Genomic DNA, 16,862 nt, shown 5'->3' with positions numbered 1-16,862 from the left:
GCCCGTGGTCTGCTCTGCCAGCACAGAGGGGCTGCCGCTGCGTCCTGCTGCTGTTTGGGGGCACCTGCTGCGAGCGCAGTGAGATGAGCTGGGTGTTCATGACCAAGACTTACCATGCGGTCCTGTGGTCTTGCAGGTTCATATCACTGTCGTCAGGATACATTCTTTCTTAACTGTAAAGTAATTAGCAATATTCACAAGCTGTGAGTGTCTCCTACCCAGGATTTGTTCAGATGTCAAGCACAATAAGCTGCCTCTTCCTTCTGTTGTAAAACTTGAGAGGAGCAGCCTGGTGTGGGACAGGGCTAGTTCTGGAAAGCGTCCTAGCAGCCAGCGCAGGGGCAGGTTTCTCACTGCGCTCCATCACGCACCCCAGATCAGAAAAACGCTCCTCACAGAAACGTGACTTCTTTTGTTTGCACAAACATTGCGCAGACGTGCTGTAAGAGACTTGCCCTGAGCTAGTTGCTCCACTCCGCCAGGGAGAGGTGTGTATATTTCCTCTTTAATAAAATACTCAACAACTCAAGTTCTGATTGTCCTAACCGTGTATTTCCCGTAATACAGTGAAACACTGCAGGGTTTCCAACAAAGGAGAGCTCACTCACAGCTTCAGATGGCATTACCTGACACGTACCAAATGCCTGGAAGAGCCCTGTGGCTCTGGGTGAGCTCTGTGCACGGAGCTCCACCTGCCTGGTGCTCCTGCAGGGCACAGAGCCCAGCCTCGGGTACCAGGCATCTGAAGACTTTGCAGCTCTGAGGTGTGCTGGCTGGGACACCAAGGGGGTGTTATCCCAACACGTCCCAGTGCTGGTGCAAGAACAGACACAGGAAGAGAGGAGGTGGCGATCATGAACCCGGTAACGCCATTTCACAAGCCAGAGGAGACCACACAAACACCACTGCTATTAGGTTGCCACTCTGTGAGCAGACTGATAAAGGTGCCACCAGACGCCGAGCCTCACCTAGTGACACTCCCCAGCTTGGTGTTCAACAAGAAAGAGTTGAGCTTAGTAGTGACAAACCTTCAGCAGTCAGTAAGAGTCACACCGATCCTCTCCCCCCTGCAGCACCCGAGGACCTGCCTCAGACCACACTGAGCCATCCCACCGCCCTTTCAGGCCAGCCAGGACTGCAGGCAGACAGAAAGCAGAACCCAAAGCTGCCCAGCAGGGCTTGTAGCTTTTGTTTTGGCTCCTGTGCCACTTCTGCAGAGCACCCTTTTGCTACCAGTTGAGCAGCAGTTGTACCAAGAAAACAGCAGCCAGCAGCGCTGGCACACCAGCAGCCTCTTACCCACTCCCCAGGCACACAGCTCACACACCCAATTTCAACCAAGGGCCTTTTTAATAGAAGTTTGTATGAACACGCTGTGCTCAGGTTCATTTTCTCACATGAATTGCTTTCCACAGCCTTTCCCAGGTTTGCCCATCCTTTGCCCTCAAACCCCACACACAGCAGCAGGGCACGCTGTGTCACAGGCTCCAGTGGAGCGGAGAGGACGCGGTTACTTGGCAAAGTTACGGGTGCTGCCACAAACCTGCAGGTCAGCGTGGGTCAGCCCCGCTGCTTGCAGTGCTTCAGCATGCTCTGTTTTGACCCCAGGCTTCCCAGCTTCCCATCCAGCTGCTGCTCTGTTCGGTGAGCGGCGGCACAAGGAGCTCGCCCGCTGCTGCAAACCCTCACATGCCCAGCAAGGCTCAGCATGGCACACAGGGCTGTGGGAAGGGCAGCGGGGAAATTCCAGCATCGTCACAGAAAAGCTCGCTGCAGAGCAGGAGCGCTACTCTTCCACCAGCGGGGGCGGCGCCAGGTGCAGCTGGAAGGTCTCGTTCTGGAAGACGCTGCTGGTGGCAGGGTCCCCGTGCGCCACGCTGAGCAGCCCGTGCTTTTCACCATGGGTGCGGGACAGTTCCGTCAGGAGAGCGAGCTGCAAGACAAAACCCAGACAGCGTCAACTGAGGCCCCTGAAGCGCTTGTGTAAGGTGCAGAAGGGCTCAGAGCTCGCAAGGATCATCTCCTGCTGCAGTTAGAGAAACCTTAACACGCGAAGAAAAAGCTGTGCGCGGTGACCCTACAGAAATCTGCAGCACAACAGTCTTGAGCTGAGCAACTTTCCACGTGTCTTTGGGTTATTTTTAAATTACATCATTGGAAAACAATCCCAGAAAGAGCTCAGAGTGCCAAAAAACGCAGCCAGAACAGGCAGGAGGCACAAGGAAAAAGCCAGGGACAGAGGGAGTGGCCCTGCTTGGCCGAGCAGGGCAGCACGCAGGGGACAGGAGGAGGGGATCCTCTGTGCATAGGAGCCACATGGATCTGAAAAGTACCCGAGAAATGTCACCCCATGGACTCTTTCAGGCCCAGCCTCAGAGCCAGAGGCATTTCCACTGTTTTGCTGCCAGTGAATTTCCTCAGCTGTCAGAGGCAGTGTGGATGCCTTGTGATGTTGAACAGCCAGCTCTGTGCATGCTAAATTGCCAGCACTGAATGAAACCCAAGAGAAAAGCCAAAGCCCACGCTGCCAGTTCTAATGAGAGGCCTGGCAACACGCAAAATGCCCCGTGCCAATTGAGAACGGGAAGGAAAACGGGTGGTACGTACTCTGGAGGTTCCTCGGTTGAGTCGGCAGAGTTGGTCGAAAGCTTGGATTTGCTGAGGATCTAACACAGACTCTGAACCTGTCTGGTGAAGAGAATGAGAAGGTTACAAAAACAATAAGGTGCCAAGTTCACATACACAAATTTATCCCTGCCCCTGACACTGGGCCCAGAGCAGCCAGTCTGCAGCCTGGTCGGGGAAATAAGGCCACTTCCCTCTGGCTGCAAGTCACTGCCAGTAGCGCTGTGTGACTTTGGAAAGGAAACCTTGCTGTTGAACAAAGGATGCTGAGGTGCTGCTGTGTGCACAATGACTCGGGCGGAGGAAGGCTGTAGCTGACTGCAGACAAAGTTACGTTTGGGGGAAGAAAAAAGAAAAGGAAGAGAGGAAGAAAAGGGGATGGGACCGCAGCCAGCCGGGAAGAGAAGTAAGGGGTCTCCCAGGATGAGCAGCCTCTCCCGAGCTCCCCCAGGCCTCTCTCTCCCTGTGGTCCCCCAGGTCCTGCTCACTCCCGGCCGGCCCGGCGGCACGCTGCCATCAGGCACAGCCTGTGCGGGGCTACGACTGGGAACAACAACTGCTCAAATGATTATTATCTGCTAATGGTCTCTCTCCTAAGGTCTGCTTTTCCCCTAGTGGGCTAAAAACTAGGAAATAAGGAGAGAAAGGGTGTGGGGAGAGGAGGCGATTCATGCCCCAGTGGCAACCACGGCCCTTGGGAAGGCAGCCCCAGCAGCACGGGCTGCTCCTGTGCAGCTCTGGGGGCTGCTGCAGCGCCGCGGGTAAAGGTAACAGAGATGCAAACACAGGTGCCACGGTCTGCAGCAAATTATTAGGCAGGAAGGGCGGAATGCGTACTCAAACTGCTTTAAAAGGCATTATTTAAATGTCCCAGGGAGGGATGACACAGTATCACGGATTCTCGTAAGGTTTGTTCCATTTCAGCACATCACGATGTTTCTATTTTGATTGTTTCAAAAGCATCATCAAGGAGCTACGACAGGAGCCAGGGAGAACAGCCTCCCTCATGAGCAGCAATCTGGCATCTGTCGTCTCTGGGGATCTATTTTTAAGGGAACATTCAATATTCATTCTTAAATATTTTCCCCAAAACACACTTCCCAAAGGCTATAAACCCAAAACGCTACAGTCCTACAAGCGACTGCTCACTGAAGTTGAATTTACCTTAACTTTTTGGCCACAGAACAAGCCCAATTTGAAGACACAGCGTGACTTCGAGGAGCACGGCCAGCTGGGCTGAAGGCTGAACCAGCCCCACAAGGGCAGGTGGAGCTTTGCTGCTCCCTGCAGCCCGGCAGGGTGGCTGCCAGGCGGGCACGTCCTGCTCCTGCCACCACGAGGCCTTTCTCCAGGGAGGATTTCTCCTCCGGGGTTGCAGTGCTGCAGCAGCCAGCTGCCTTTATGCTTCTCATGCTCTGTGGCGTGTTTAAGGACCACGTTCAAAAGCTCCGTGAAGACGACTCCCAGTGCTACGTGCAGAAATACAGCACACGCTACAGCAACCTGGTGCAGGAACCCTTCTGGCTACTGCACGAGGAAAATCAACCAAAACAAACTGCTTCACAGGAAAGTTACGGTGGACAAAACTCAGTGCACAAACGCCACAGGGAGCACACGACCACCAGTCAGAGCAAGGCACTGGCAGCAGCCTTGGCTTTCCTGGTCCCAGCAGCAGCCCGCTGCTCCCTGCAGCACCACAGCCACATTGGCCCTGGTATCAAGGAAACTCCATCTGGAAATGGTTCATTCAGAGCCTTGGTGGGGTTGTTTACTCCCCATTAGCACCTTTACCTGCCCCTATCTTCTGGCATCTCCTCCCTCACGTGCCCCCATTCCTACTGAGCTCTGAGCAAAGCCCAGCCTGGGCAGAAGCTTGGCATGCATCCGCCTGCCTCTTCACCACATGAATGTCCTGGAAATGCTGCAGAGCTGGAGGGCATGGCAGTGCTCAGAGGGAATGCACCCAACCTGCCACACGTTTCCTGAAACCTAAGTAGGTTGTTACTCTTGAAGCCCCGTACACTGTACCTTTGATGCTCATCAAGTGGTTTGAGATGAACAACGTCCTGACTACAGCTCGCTCATGCTAGGAGCTTGTGCTTAAACTCATTTCTTCCCCTTCCATTACATTATTTATATTGTAAATAACTATTTGTAACCACCGATCAAGGAGCTAAATGTTGATAGTCCCTGCGCAGATGGCATAGGCTTTGAACCAGAGAGCCTGTGACCGTAAGGGTCACACATCTGCAGCTGACAGGGCGTAGAGGCACTCCCAAGGGCCATGCAGGTCATTCCTACTTGGGGGAAAAAAAAAAAAAAAGAAAAAAAAAAAAAAAAAGAAAAGACTATCAACAGAAGAACAAGGAAAAACTGCCCTCCGCATTTGCTGTGTGGCCACAGGCATTCAAGGACAAGGAAAATGCAATATAATTGGCCTCCCCTCTTCTGTTATCTCTCTACCACGCGTATGTAACTATCAATCAGGCTGTTCTCCAGGCTGATGAGCTGAAATATTGCAGGCAACTCTCGCTGTTGTCATGGGAACGGCTGCTGTCAGGCCTCTTCCTTTTTTAACCGTGTCACTAAAGGCATGTTTCCATTCAAGAGCTACAGGCAGGCTCTCAGAGTCCAGCATCAGCACTCAGGCGTTAGTGGAATCTGCTCAGCTCCTCCGCTCACCCCCCAACGCAGCCACGGCCTCCAGCACTACCCCGGGGCCACTCAGCTCATTATGGGCTACATCAGCTCTGAATCGCTTCAGCTCCTCCAAGCCCTTTCCAGCCCAACCCTCGCACCGCCTCAGGAAGGTCTCAGACTCGATGCAGAATCCAAGAGACTCGGTTTATCCCCCTGAGACGCTAGGCCAGCAACCCGAAAGGTGCCTTTTTGTCGTACTGAGATCCCACCACTATAAAGCTAATCTCTCGTAGCACATTTTGCATGCACGTATTCCACCCCCCTCTGGTAGTCACCACACCACCCTCCTAAGCCTGCAATTATCTTTAATTTAACAGCTACAAAATCCATCATCAGCTCGTGCCTAAGCAAAGCAGATCATGCCGCAGTTGTAAGCAGAGGCACCGATAACAGTCACACCAAGAGAGCCATCTAAGTGCTGCCTCTCGGAGCCACAGCTCCCACACAAGACATTGCTACATCCATCTGACAGCGTGTTGCTGCACCGCATTACCTTGGAGGGCCGCTTCCTAACACAGGACAGATGCAGCCAGAAGTCCTGGGGAAGGTTTCAGGATTCCTAGGAATAAAAGCAACACCTGGCTCCCTCTTTTAAAGAGCTGAGCCCACCAGCACCGGCCACCAAACCTGCCTCCTGCCAGCCCTCCCCTGCAGCGACAGGATGCGAACTTCTCCATGCCTCCAGTAAGCAGCCTTACAGAGTGGTACCCGCCCGGAGTTTTTTAACGTGGGATGAGCCACTTCACACAAGGCTAAGGAAATCTGCTGCTCTTGCCCAGGATTAGGACCTGCTGTTCTCACGGTGCTCCCAGAGCCATGGAACAATCACATGAAAGGACAGCAAAGCAGGCAGGCTGCTGCTCTGACCCACAGTCATTAGAGAATTGTTAACTCCAGAAAACCTCAGGCAACTCCTCACAGAACAAAGATGTGTCGCTGTGGATCCACGCCCCTGGTACAGGACAGATGCAGCCCAGGCGATCCCCTTGGAGCGGGGCACCCGGCCCTGCAGGCCACACCAGGCAGTGCTGCAAGCAAGCAACATCTTTGCTGGGAGGACGGCCTGGGGCCACCACAGCAGCACGAGGTGCTGCTTAGTGTCAGCACCCACCTCCACCAGCACGTGCAGGGCTCCAGCCGTGGGCACAGTGCCGGTCCCTCGGGGCTGGCAGCGCTGCGAGCAGCAGCTGCAGGGAACTGAAGCACTGCCTCACCACAGCCCTCCTCCGATCTCCTCGGGAGCAGGACGGGGAGGGCAGGTGTCTCTTGGTTCCAGCTGAACTTCGCTGAACTTCAGGAGCAGAGCTCCCACTCGAGGCAAGGGAGAGGAGAGGCTTAGAAGTGCACTGGTGGCCCCGCTGCTGCTGCCATGTGAGGTACTGCAGCGACTGAGGAGGGGGGAGGAAGGAGAGCTGTCTGTATGGAATATCCAGAAAGCACACTGGCATCCCTGTTCTCCCTGTGCTCAGCAGCTCACGCTCACACCAGGCACTGCTGGAATATTCCCAAGGACTTCTGCTGCTGCCTTCAGCCAAAGGAGCAACAACGCTGCTCGGGATTAATTAGATAAACAAAAACCACACAGCCTCACTATGAGCATCCTCACTGGACACTGTGGCCCAGCAGACAAAGCATTTATAAATAATGTAGCAGGCTCCAGGGGAAGCACGGCAGCGTGTGGAATAAACATCACATTAAATGTTGCCCAACTACCTGTGCTCGGTCTGATCCCAGTTCGGTGCCCAAGCCCAAGATAGTAAAAGCATCACGCGAGACAAATAATTCACTTTCTAAACATGAGTTATGGAGGCTGCTTGACAGTGTTCCACAAGAGCTGGGCACAGAAGACTAAAGAGGTGCGGTGTCCTCTCAGTGGCAGGACTTCAGGGCGAGAAAGGGAAGGACGAGGTGCAGAGGAGAGAAGTTCTACCCGGCGTGAGAAGGATTCGCTAAGGCCTCGTGTCAGGGGCTGGTTGATAACATGACCCCAACCCTCCGTGAAAACGCAGACACCTCTGCTATCTGTCCCCTTCAAAGCCCCTGCCACCCGTGCATTAACCTGCTGCTGCTGAGGGAGAGATGTTTGTCTACCACCTCTACTTCTGAAGGCTGCCCAAGACAGCCAGTGACCCCTTGGCTCCCACACCACCACTGGCCCAGCCGTAATTCCCTCTCATAGTCTCCCGCCTGGGGACTGCAAAGTGAAACAAAACCTCAGCTCCCACTTATTTTGCTCCCCTCTGAAGGGGCATCAAGGAGAACGGACAGTCTTGTAGGGCCTTCCTGTCCCCTAGCAGTTTCTCATTCCTCAGCTCAGGAGGAGCACAGAGCCCAGGGGAGCAGCAGCCACCGGGAGCACCGAGCACCACGCTGGCTCTGGACAAGCAGCCTCCACTAGCAGACAAAGTCATGCCGTTTCTTTCCTGCCTGTGCTCCACAGCAGATGTGCAAAGACAGGCTGAAAGCCTGCAATGTCACACTGCAGCCCTGCAGCGAGCAGTGCTGGTTCTCGGGGAGCAGGCACACGACTGTCGAGCGGCGTGGAGCCGCACAGGGCTGCTGGCAGCAGGGACTGGTGCAGCTTGTGGGAACGTCGACAGGCTGCAGCAGCCCCGCAGCTGTCACTGCGTTCCTGCGAGCCTGATTTGCAGACCCTCCTAGATTTGAGATGTTTTATTCAAACACGGGAATTTCCACTGAACCATAGAATATTTTCTCTGAAACTGAGATTTGAAGCGAAGAAGATTACACGCCAAAATTTTGCCACCCTTTCTCTTAGCGAGGACACAACACCTGGGGAGCAGCCCGCTGCTTTGGTCTTTGCGTTAGGCAGTCTGGAAGTAAGCTGTCTGCGCCTGGTGTCAGCCTCTCTCCGGTGCCAGAGGGCATGACTTTGGGTTGCAGGCAGAAAAAAACTTCTGCTGCACTGCAGACTACTACATCTGAAAGGCCAGGGGAAGCAATCACAATTCAGTCAGATTTTCTCTTAAAAAAAAAAAAAAAATCCCAACAAAACAAACTACCCAGGGACATGGAAAGTGCAAGAAAACAGTCAATTTTGATTTAGAAGCTGCTAAAGGATGCCTGTTTTCCCGAAATTAGTTGCTTTAAATTTGTATTTTATTTTCAGTTTTAACTTTGCTGCCAGCCCTCTTCTGGCTGCTAATTTAAACCCCTGCACTCAGTTTTCTTCTTATTAAATCATTTTTGCTTCCAATATATTAGAAGAAATCTTAAAACACAGATGTTCTGCTGATAAGGAGCCAATAGTACCAAGCGCCTCCCCATCCTTCCTCACATGGACTTTCTAAGCGTTGTAGAAGCTGAGGAACCCACCACCATCAACTCCAAGGCTGAGGGACAGGGCTCCCTGAGGAGAATTTGCCATCCTGTCACCGTACGCAGTGCTCATTATCTGCCTGGTGCCACCTGGGGAAAAATTCATGCGTGGATATTTCCAAAGTTAAAAAGTCCTTGGAAAATTCTGGTATTGTTGGAGTCAGGGTAATGGCTGATGGTCGCCATTACACTGAGAACAGTAAAATTGGCTCCGTCTACTGGTTGACAGAGGTCATGTAATGTTTTTCTAGCTCTAAAATAAGTATTGGGGGGAAAAAAAAAAAAAAGAGTCCTAACCCTCATTCTTACCCAACAGAAAGCACACAGACATGCTGCAGAGGAACATTTCACATCTCAGGCGAGCGATACAATGTGGTGCCAACGCCTCTTCAGGTGCTGTCAAACCCCTCCATGCTGGAAGGAAAGCTGCACTGCAGAGGGGTGCCAGAGACAGGATGCAGAGCAGAGCCCAAACGCAGAGTCCAACAAACTGGATTAACCACGGATCACTCATTGTCCGTCCTGGCGTGACTTCACAGGATTAAACTCCTGAATAAAACATATCTGCCATCTGGACAGCTCTAACAATGGTGCCCTCAGAACTCACATCGCTCTCAGACATGGAAGCACCAGAGCATTTCAGCTTAGTCTTTCACAGCGTTTTCTGCAGAATTCATGGTCCAAAAACCAAGCCTGTGCTCCTCTCCCTGATCCCTACTGCGCAGCCTGGCAGAATAAATGGAAAACGCTACCTACCTCACTGTAACAAGGCAAATTAGTTTTGAAGACCAATGACTAAGATACAGAGACTATTTCACTTACGTATTTAGGCAAAAGACTATCTACTGTGCTTCTGCATCAGTTAACTTCAATCACCACAACATAAAAAAAAAAAAAACACCACAGTGAAGGTTTTAAAAGAGATTATGAAAAACAACACGCACGAACTTTCATTTCTGGCAAGAGATAAGGTAAGGCAGACAGGACAGATGATTGGGGTTTAGACACTGAAGATTACCCTTGGCAGGACAGCAAGGTGTTAGGGATAACACAGAAAGCACAAACTTTTGGTGAGAAAAATGAATGGGAAAGAAAGCCCCTTTGGCCTTTTCTCATTATTCCTCTCCTTTGCTGGGGCAAGATGCCTGAAGCCCCTACCAGAGTGAGGCTCCACATAAATACGCGCCGTCACCAGATTCAATAATGATTCCGTGCTGGTTTGTGGCACCTCTCCACCGCCCTCAGTTTTAAGGCAATTGCTACAGAAGTCATGCATGCAAAGCAGGGACAGAGAAAACACTGTCTGCTGGGCTGTCATTTCACATATATATCTCTACAACATCGCAGAATTCAAACTGACAGTCTTTGTTTCAACAGAGCAGAACCGGTACTATGAAATGCACTCCAGATGCTTGGTGGCATCTCTCAGTATGAATCTGCTCCTAATTCAAGGCCTACTAAGAAAATAAGTATCTAAAGTGAAGACTTCACTACAGAAGACACCAGCATTAGCTCGTATCAGGGGACAGACAGCGCTTCTAGGATCTGCAAAGAAACAGCCTCCCCATGGCCTCATACACAAAACATCCCAGGAGCTTTGGAGCTGGTTCTCTAGGGTGCGGGGAGGCAGGGCCCAAAGCAGCAGGTGCGTCAGTGCGACCTCCCTGGGATGTCCTGGTCATTCTCTGCAGAAACGCCAGGTGTGGAAGCAAGCACAGCGTGATGAGCACAAACCTCTGGGTCAGCTCCTCAAACTGCTTGTCTGCTCCTCTCTCCAGCACCCCGCACCGCTCGGCTGCTGGGGAACCAGACCCACCTTCCCACCAGCCCCAGGCCTTCTGCATGGACCAGTGCCACACCAAAACAAGCACGGGGATTATGCCCTGCCGAGCTTAGCTATTCCCATGTGTAATTCTCTAAGAACCTCTGCTTAAATTAATTTGAGTTTGCACGAGACCCAGCCCCGCAGCGCCGGCCTGCCTGCGGCCTGCTGCTGTCGGCCTCGGTGCAGCCCCTGCACCCTCCCAGCATCTCCCCAGAACAAGTCTGCTCTGTACCTCAGACTGCTCCCAGCCAGCTGAATCGTTACCTCACAGGGTTAATTAACACTACAGAGCAGCAATTGTTAAGCAAACAAACTTCCCGGAGAAGCTAGAGATTTCAGTCTCGCCAAGTCTAAATATATTCAGCTTTTTAAAGATGTGACTGCACAACAGTTTAATCACATGCAAGCGCTACAGTTAAATATTATAATTTAAATATATGATGAACATCGCAAACTTGGAGAGGATCTGGGCCATCAGGAGGAGGAGGCGGGGGGCTGGAAGCAGTGCTGGTGCTCTGAGGAGCCCGAGCCAAGCTGCACCGGGCCGGCTGCGCGGAGCAGGAAGGATGCATTTCCCTGCCAAGAGCACATGACAGACAGCGGGGAAGCATCCAGCACTCGGGTAACCTGGCATGGATGTTTTCTAGCCTAGCATCAGATGATCTCTGCTGTTACCCTTTTTTTTCCCCATCCAGTCCCTCTCCACGTGGCTCCCTTTAAGGCCTGAGTCCCCGGCCAGTCCCTCACTTCCGCGAACGGATCCGTTAAAGGGCAGCATCACCTCCTCCCTGCCCTCATCGCTCCTGTGTCATCTGGAGCATTTTCTGCTTCGTTCTGCTCCCAGGTGTGTCTAGGCCAGTATTGACAGGGAGACACAGGGCTTCTCTGACCAGCTCATGAGAAGCCCAGCAATAATCAAGTTATGAGGCAGTGCTGTGAAACACCAGGCACTTTAATGACTGGCGTGGTTTTAGCACTTAATTTTGCCTTTAGCTTTTCAAGCTAAGTCTGGTCTGGCACACCTGCTTGGCACGCATTCCTCTGGAGCAAAAGTGTAGGGGGTAAAATACAGAGCTGTTGATTCTGCCCAGCTTTAGAGCCAGTATCTGTATCTCACTGCGAACGGGATGGAAACAAAATGCCAACCATTTGTACGCAGGCTGGATCGCAGTCGATTTACAGTCTCTACTGGGAAAGCTTTTCTTTCTGTCACCATATTAGAAACTAACACAATCTGACTGCAAAGATTGCATTGTGCTCCCTGCACTCCTCAGAGACTGCTTTTCCCCTAAGTCTCCCTTCAAACAGGAAGCTTCTTTTTTTGTTAATACAGAAGCTGATGGAAGTTGACTAATGCTGTTAGCTATCTTTTGATCAGAATTGATTTGGCAGAAATTGAAATAATCAGCTAGAAGAAAACTGAAGTAGTACTATAAAAACATACTCCCAGATTGAATTACTCTGCATTCAGAAGTGGAAATACATTGCTTTGCGTGCCATTTGGGTGGTGACAAGTGTCCCATGTACCTCGAGGCGTTTAGGAACAAACCCTCATCAGTGACCCTGACTGGAACATGGGACAGCAGAGATCAGCTCCACCCCCATTCAGGATTTCTCAAAGACATGCCAACAAGCTACCTGCTATTTTTGCTTCCAGTCCACAGTACTGGGCCAGGGAAAACACAGCAGCATGCACATTGAGACCGAGTGTCTGTTTGAAGTAGGCGTGGTGAAACTTCTTGCACATATTGACAATAAATACAAACTAATTATCCATTCTCTTGCCTAAATACAGCTGCAGCAGTCTTGTTTACATGCAAGCTTCTTTAAACATTGTGTTAGCATTTTACGAGTCAAATCAATTCCAGATCCCTTACCCAGAGTCAGGCTAGGAAGGTAGAACAGAGGTTCTACAGTCCAACCACAAGAACGCACCAGCTTTTACTAAAAGTTTTACATAAAACACAGCTAAATATGGTTTGAAAGGAATTGTCCCCATCGGCCCATCGCAGGCTCTCACAAACAAGACAAAGCAGTGGATGCATCTGTCAGATAATCAGCTGCACGTATCCAGCTTCCCTTCACACTGGCTAGTGGTTCCCAGACCTTCTGGATGGACACATTATCTTTTCTTGCACAGCTCTGTATACCCACACCAACACAAAATTCATAAATGTGACTAGCTAACTGCAGATACTGTTTGACACTGACTGTAGGCTTGTCTGGAAGCAGAGTACAGCATGAAAACAAAGCACTGAAGTCTAGAAGTTAGCTTGAAGAGAAAACACTTTACAAGCCTTACCTGCGCCAAGGATGTCGCACTTCCTTTTTTCAGCTCTGAAAAGTTCTCACTCAGTTTTCCTCCCTTGTTGCTTGAGTTGCATTTATAGCACATCCACCGCATCAGGCCTTTGGTTACTACCCCACACTCTTTACTCAGCAGACACAGAGAATGGTACAAGTGGCCACAGCTGTAAAGGCAGGAGAAAACTTCTGTTAAAGCAGGGTTATGCAGCCTATCGGCACTACAGTTTGTGGAGGAAATCTCTGGTGAATGGAAAACAAGTCTATTTGGCTGCATATACACCAGCAGTGTGTACACCCCCTCCATACCTCCACACTCTCCTGCAGGATTTCTAGCCTTGCAAAAGTACCAGCAGATGTGCATTTGCTGATGCAGTTACAGATCACAAAACTAAAGGAATAATGATCCTGTTTTACAGCCACTTGGCCACAGACAGGAATATTACAGGTGCCAGAGCACATCATCAAGGCTGCAATAGATCTGAGATGTACAAATATAGGCAAATAAAACCACAATGCTGCAATTATTTCTGGGACAACAGGTATCCATTGGGCCCCAAGACTTCCCCAGCACAAAGCACTGTATTTGGCACAGAACAGCAGTAGGTCAGCTGGCAGCAACACACAGTGCCCCTGGTTTTACTTGCTGCATCCAGTTTTCAGACCATTTATGTGTTATGAAGCTCTGCAAAGAGTTTCTGCTCTGTTTTACAGCATTGCTCAGTAGGGGCTCACAGGTGGTTTAGGGTATCGATGAGGACTGTGCTGTCCGTGTACATCAGAGAATCACCTTCTGCTAACACATGCTTTGCCACGAGAGCTGGCATGAATTGACAGCTTCCTGAACTGCTCTCACAAAACTGTAAGGAATTTTTTTTTTCAGCTAAGACAGAGGTGGCTAAATGCAAAGAAGTCTGGCTCTGATCAGTTTGACTGGCCAGCCCATTCACAGTGCGAGGGAACAGGAGATACATGCCCACAGGAATACATACTATTACTTAGAGAAGACCAGTAGCTTTTAAAATTATTTTTTATTTTAAACTACTAACATGAACACATCTGTGAATCTATCCTCTTAACTTTACCTGAAAACAATGATTTCATCAGCAGTTTCTTGCCTTCTTTTGTACTGCTGTAGACAAATGCAGCAGTAATCCTGCTTTGGGGTAAGCCCTCTAGTGACAGAAGCTCTTAGGTTACACAGCGACCAGTGGAGATCATGGTTTAAAAGATTCGTAGTTGTCTCTAGAAGGGTCTGTGTGGAAGACAATATGCAGAGTACCTAAGTCATTGTGTCATCTTCACAGTGCAGAAAATCCACAATGTTCAGTTCTTCATAACAAGTGGCTTATCAGATTGCTAAGAACAAACCCAACCACACAAAATTGCTTCTTTTTACATTTTGTAGCTGTTGCCTTCAAAATACTTACCTTTTTACCACAAGTTAATGCCGACGATACCTTTTCACTCCTAAATAGATAGATAAGTGCTTTATTGATTTTTGTCTGAGAGCATTAAAAGAGATGTGGGAGAGCAAGCTCATCTTGTCATCTTCTGTATCAGGCTTCTTTTCCCCTCTACCTGCTAAGTTACTGCATACAACCCCCTATTTTATTAGAAATGTACAGAGAAAAATCAAAGTCCAATGCACTATCACAATTAAAATATGAAAGAACACTGCATCTCTCTCATCTGCTAGCTCTTCCCAACTGAGAGCTTTATTTCTAAGAACCAAAAGCAAAACACCCTTAGTTTTTAGTGGCCAGTGCTTCCTTAAGCAACAACAAAACAGGTATCAGGGATAGGTGCTTTGATCTGTGACTTATTGATGCCCTCTGATACAAACTCACCAAAGGCTTCAGAGGTTGTATTGGTGGTTCCTTAGAAAGACAAAAATCAAAGGCAATGGCCTGGTCCGCATAATGAATACGCAGCCTTTACCAGACAACTGCTATCAACAACAGATCAGAGAGCCTGTGCTGCTCAGAGCAGACCTTCCTCAAAAACTCAGAGAATCTCTCTTTACATTTAGTCCTCTACAGTAAAGCTATTCCCCATTTTATTTTTAAATTGGATGATGCTGCATGGAGGCCTGAGCACTAGCTACAATGGTAGCGCCTTATGGTAGAAAAAACAGGAGACAGCGAGTTTGGAGGAAGACTACACGTTCTGTTTCAGGAAAAATGACCTTTAGAAAACGTAGAAGGTTGGAGACTCTCTGGGATTTAAAACTGAACACAGAAAGGCAGGAGTCAGACAGATAAAACGTAATAGGGTGACAAAGGAAGTGCAGTGTTACCACTGGGAAATGGCAAAACAGACTAATCTAAAAGGCACATATTTAAAATCATGTTTAAAAAAAAAAAAAAAAAAAAAAACCATATTGCTTTTGTGCCTTTGACTCCCTAACTGCAGGATAAGTTGGAAAAAAAAGCAGGTGTTCATGCTTCCAGTACATTTAACATAAATCTCCACTACAGAGGTGTTCACATCACCACGTACCCGTCGGTCCCTTCACTTGTAATATGCTTGCAAGCTACACAAACTCATTCCCCTTCCCCAGATCACACAAATGTAGATCACTTGCGTGCCCATTTACTTTGCTTGGAGAGAAAAATAGCAAATCAGAGAGAAGAGTAGGCTAGACACTAAAAAGAATCCCTGTATTTAGGGTTGGACAGAATAGAAATACGTGCAACTTACTTGTTCATAGTTAAAAGTGTCCAGCATTCCCAGGACAAGTCCTTGAATTTCTCCAAGTTTCCCTTTTCCATAAACTGGATCCTGTGTGAAGAAATGAGAATCTGCAGCTGAATCACAGGACATGGTAATTTATTATTGCACACCCCCCTTTTCTTCCTCCCCTCCAGATTGCCATCACACACAGAAGTTACGACTCCAGATTTAAAGACACTGCACACACACAAGGCAGGCACAGTAACCACACGTATCGATGGGAAAACTGGCGACTAGCAAAACCAAGTAGATGGCATCATCAATACTGATTACGGCACTTGGGTCAAAAGACTTCAGATGTGACCTTGGAAACTTCAGGAGGTGCAAGAGCTGACTAGAGAATGCTTGAGGAATATAAGAGGAAGCAACAAGCAGCACCCTGCAGCAAGAGCAGAGGAACCGACTCCACCTGCAGTGCCACTTGGGGCTGGTTCCACATGCTCTGAGCAGCTCCACTTCCATTTCCCTGTAGCATAAGAGAAGGGCTGGGCTATGAGTCACTGCCCTGGCACAGCTCAGCCAGCTTCCTTATGCCTGCTCCAAACCAAACCTCTCCTCCTCCTCCCCAGCCACTCTGGCACCCTCTGAGGCATCACTCAGCACAGGACAGGAATCCTGGCCTAGGGTGCGCCTCCCGTTCTGGGGTGAGCTTTGTGTCTTTAACGTAAATAGGAAGCAAAGAAGGGCAGAGAGCATACAAATTCCAGAGACTGGCAGTCATTGAGCTGGACATGGAAAAAATATTTTGCACTGCTGGGAGGCAGTGAAAGGCAAACGGGGAAGGCTGCTGAAAGCAGAGAAGCAGCTGACTGGTGGAACGGGCAGGGCGTGGGCAAAAGTAGAGATGGACTGGCAAGATGTGATAAGGAAAGTAACACCAAGGTAGAAAAGTGATGGAAGCATCCTGGAAACAGGGACCGAAGGGCCTAGATAAACAAGTTCTGGATTAGATGAATGAGTAAAAGCAGGAATAAAGCATATTCCATGCTGGGAGTGAGAGCAAGGGAGAGGAGAATCAAGAGCAGAAAAGTTGGCAAAGAAGAGACAAGTAGCATGGAAGTTAGACTGCAAGACACCCAGAGAGAACACCAAAATAGGGACAGAGAGGCCGGCAGGCAATTTTGGACAACAGCTTTCACAGGAAATGTGATGGGGAGAAATGCCAACATGCAAGCCTAAATAAAATGAGCACCGAGTAGTATCACTTGAGTCCAAAACGGCTGTAGATTTGGGATACACAGAAGAGCCTGACATGCTGCAAAGGCTACTTTTTTTGCTAGGTGAACAGTACGGCCTCAAACAACATTAAGCTTTCTTTCTGCATGTATAATTT

At 49.6% G+C, this 16,862-nt stretch overlaps 1 protein-coding gene across 1 annotated transcript in view; it reads right to left on the bottom strand.

Moving 5' to 3' along the window:
- Positions 1-1,337: 1,337 nt before the first annotated feature.
- Positions 1,338-16,862, bottom strand: part of VPS8 (VPS8 subunit of CORVET complex) — a 75,150-nt gene continuing 59,625 nt past the window's right edge. Inside the window, exons 41-45 of the mRNA XM_082766875.1 lie at positions 15,497-15,577; positions 13,879-14,048; positions 12,792-12,960; positions 2,608-2,688; positions 1,338-1,933 (exon numbers count right to left, since the gene is read on the bottom strand). Of these exons, the coding sequence (XP_082623001.1) occupies positions 1,787-1,933; positions 2,608-2,688; positions 12,792-12,960; positions 13,879-14,048; positions 15,497-15,577 (648 nt within the window). The 3' untranslated portion in view covers positions 1,338-1,786. The remainder of the gene's footprint in view (positions 1,934-2,607; positions 2,689-12,791; positions 12,961-13,878; positions 14,049-15,496; positions 15,578-16,862) is intronic.

The sequence above is a fragment of the Aythya marila genome (genome assembly GCF_965140915.1).
Source record: "Aythya marila genome assembly, chromosome: 9".
Taxonomy (NCBI): Eukaryota; Metazoa; Chordata; class Aves; order Anseriformes; family Anatidae; genus Aythya; species Aythya marila.
Note: the sequence above shows the minus strand (reverse complement) of the source record. Positions and strands in the feature narration are given on the sequence as shown.